This window comes from Silurus aristotelis (assembly GCF_946808225.1).
Source record: "Silurus aristotelis genome assembly, chromosome: 7".
Lineage (NCBI taxonomy): Eukaryota > Metazoa > Chordata > Actinopteri > Siluriformes > Siluridae > Silurus > Silurus aristotelis.
Genome location: NC_139580.1, coordinates 493,408 through 495,907, shown reverse-complemented (window position 1 = coordinate 495,907; position 2,500 = coordinate 493,408). Strand labels below are relative to the sequence as shown.

Below are 2,500 nucleotides of genomic sequence, written 5' to 3'. Positions count from 1 at the left end.
GTGTGTGTGTTTGCGTGATTGAGTGTGTGTGTGTGAGAGAGAAAGATCTTCAGCTTGTTCTGTATTTTCTTCTGCTTTGCACTTGATTGTAAATGTAAAGAAAGATTCTATCTGCCAGTTTATCATCACGTACACACACAACCATCTCCATCACTGTCCATTAAAGTCCAGTCAGATGGTCTCCTGAGAGAAACCGGAGCTCCTCCTAATTCACTTCTCACCTCATTCATATTTAATGAACATCGTACACCAGACATCATCTCATTATCTCCCTCAGTGAGATCAGATATTGTGCTGCTGTCGCTGCGTCTCACGTGACTGATCTCAGAGCAGACACTGGGGTTTTTTTCGCTCTGGTCATGTTTAGTATACACTCTTTATGCAGACACCTGTGTCAGTCTTGTTAGGGGCCTTGTTTAGGGGCCCAGCAATAGCATCTAAGCGGTGCTGGGATTAGAACTCATATGCACATGAGCTACTTATCTCGTTCATTCTCTTCCTTCAGTTAAACTTCAATCATAAGCATGAATGTGCTTTTTGAGCATCCCGTTCCACATTTAGTCCCAATTTGCTCTCCTAATTCCTGCCATTCTTCTGGGAAGATGTTTCACGAGATGTTGAAGTGTGTTTGTGGAGATTTATTCAGCTACATGTGTGTTGGTAGAGTCAGGTAGTGATGTAGGTGAGAAGGTGAGGAGGTCTGGGGTGCAGTCAGCGTTCACATTCATCCCAAAGGGGTTCAGTAGGGTTCAGTAGGGTTGGAGCTCTATAGCAGGCCACTCAAGATCTTCGTGGAGCTGCTGTGTGTTTAGGGGCATTGCCATGCTGGAACAGCTTTGGGTCTTCTTGTTAAAGTGAACATTTTATTATACTGCATGCAAGGACGTCCTGTACAATTAAATGCTGCGAAGTGAGACGTGAGCTACAAACTTACACCATGATGTTTCTGTACCTGAATCCCTTTAGTTTTTATTTACATTATAATCAGGAGGAGCTTCCAACTAGGAGGTGTACCTAACAGCTCCACCTCCTGCATTATAGTGTGTGTGTGTGATCTAGTCTCTGACAACCTACACCTGTGATATTAATAATGAACAAGATGGAGCTGCAGGACTCGTACGTGTTCAGGTGTGTGTTCAGTTGTGTGTAGTTCTAGTTCCAGTTGAGTTTCAGTATCAGCAGCATGTCCAGGAGAAGATGCGTGAAATTAAAGATCTGCCAGACCATTAGCTGCTCAGCTCCCACCAGACGCTCACACACACACACTCCACCGACTAACACTGCAGGTATGTGTATACACACACACACACACACACACACACACTCACACACACACTCACTGGAAGCTGTATTCTGAGTGTGACGTACTGGTTTTAGTGGAGGAAGCTAAAAGTGTAGTGGGTTTATTGGGAAGGTTATTTGTGGGTAGGTGCAGGTGCATCCATCCTGGAGAGGAAGTTACAGCTACACCTCTGACTGAAACTGGAGACTCCTTCCTTACATCTTACATAAACATCTCCTTATTTTAGGTGTAGCATCAACTATTACAACTTCCTGTTTACGCACCATGTGTGTGCTCTATATGCTGATGTGAATAAACTGTTACTATGGAAACGATAATGATAATTATATAAACCCTCACTACTGTTTTAGAGAATTTATTACCACCTTCTGACCAATCAGCGTGCAGGATTCCACACCACTAATAATCATGTATCCTCATTAGCATAATAAATGTTATATTTCAGTAACATTTGATTTATTTCGACAGAAAAATTTAATCATACATCTTATTCATCACACACACACACGTACGCGCGCGGGCACGTTTCTGTTTATTTCACATAAATATGGTTCACGCTCTGCGTGGTGACGTCACGCGCCTGCGTGATGACACGAGCACGCGCCGTAAGTGTACGTGTAAAAACATGGCGGCTGCAGTAGTTGGCAGTTGTCACTGAGCAGCCTGATCATCCGGCGGGTCCTGCGGCGTTCTGTCTCGGGACTGCGTCCTCTCCTCCGGCCAGAGTTTAGAGTGAAGCCGCTGCTGTGTATCTGAGACTCGTATGAAGTGATTCTCTCTCGTGTTTAGGCTCCGAAGGCGCAGAGATGGAGGATGAGGAGCGGCGGAGGAAACTGGAGGCCGGGAAAGCCAAGGTAAGATCTGCTGTGGTTCAAACCTTAACCAGGATTTAATCCACTGGGTTTATTCCTGATCCTTGTCCGAGTATCGGGGGTCAGGGGTCAGGGTCATCTCCCCCCGTTCTCCCCCCGATCTCCCCCCGATCTCCCCCTGACAGTGCAGGTTTCCTCCTCAGCTGGAACTGCGGCATACCTGAAATCATTCACATTTTTACTCCTGTGAACTTCAACACTCTTAAAGGGCTGAAGCAGAACTTAACCAGAACCAGACCCTCACTGTCCTCTCTCTCTCTCTCTCTGTCTCTCTCTCTCTGTCTCTCTCTCTATCTCTCTCTCTGTCTCTCTCTCTCTCTCTCTC

At 45.8% G+C, this 2,500-nt stretch overlaps 1 protein-coding gene across 1 annotated transcript in view; it reads left to right on the top strand.

Moving 5' to 3' along the window:
• The first annotated feature begins 1,341 nt into the window (after positions 1-1,341).
• akap9 (A kinase (PRKA) anchor protein 9) overlaps positions 1,342-2,500 on the top strand; it is a 195,868-nt gene continuing 194,709 nt past the window's right edge. The window contains exon 1 of the mRNA XM_083547457.1: positions 1,342-2,157. Within this exon, the coding sequence (XP_083403583.1) occupies positions 2,110-2,157 (48 nt within the window). The 5' untranslated portion in view covers positions 1,342-2,109. The remainder of the gene's footprint in view (positions 2,158-2,500) is intronic.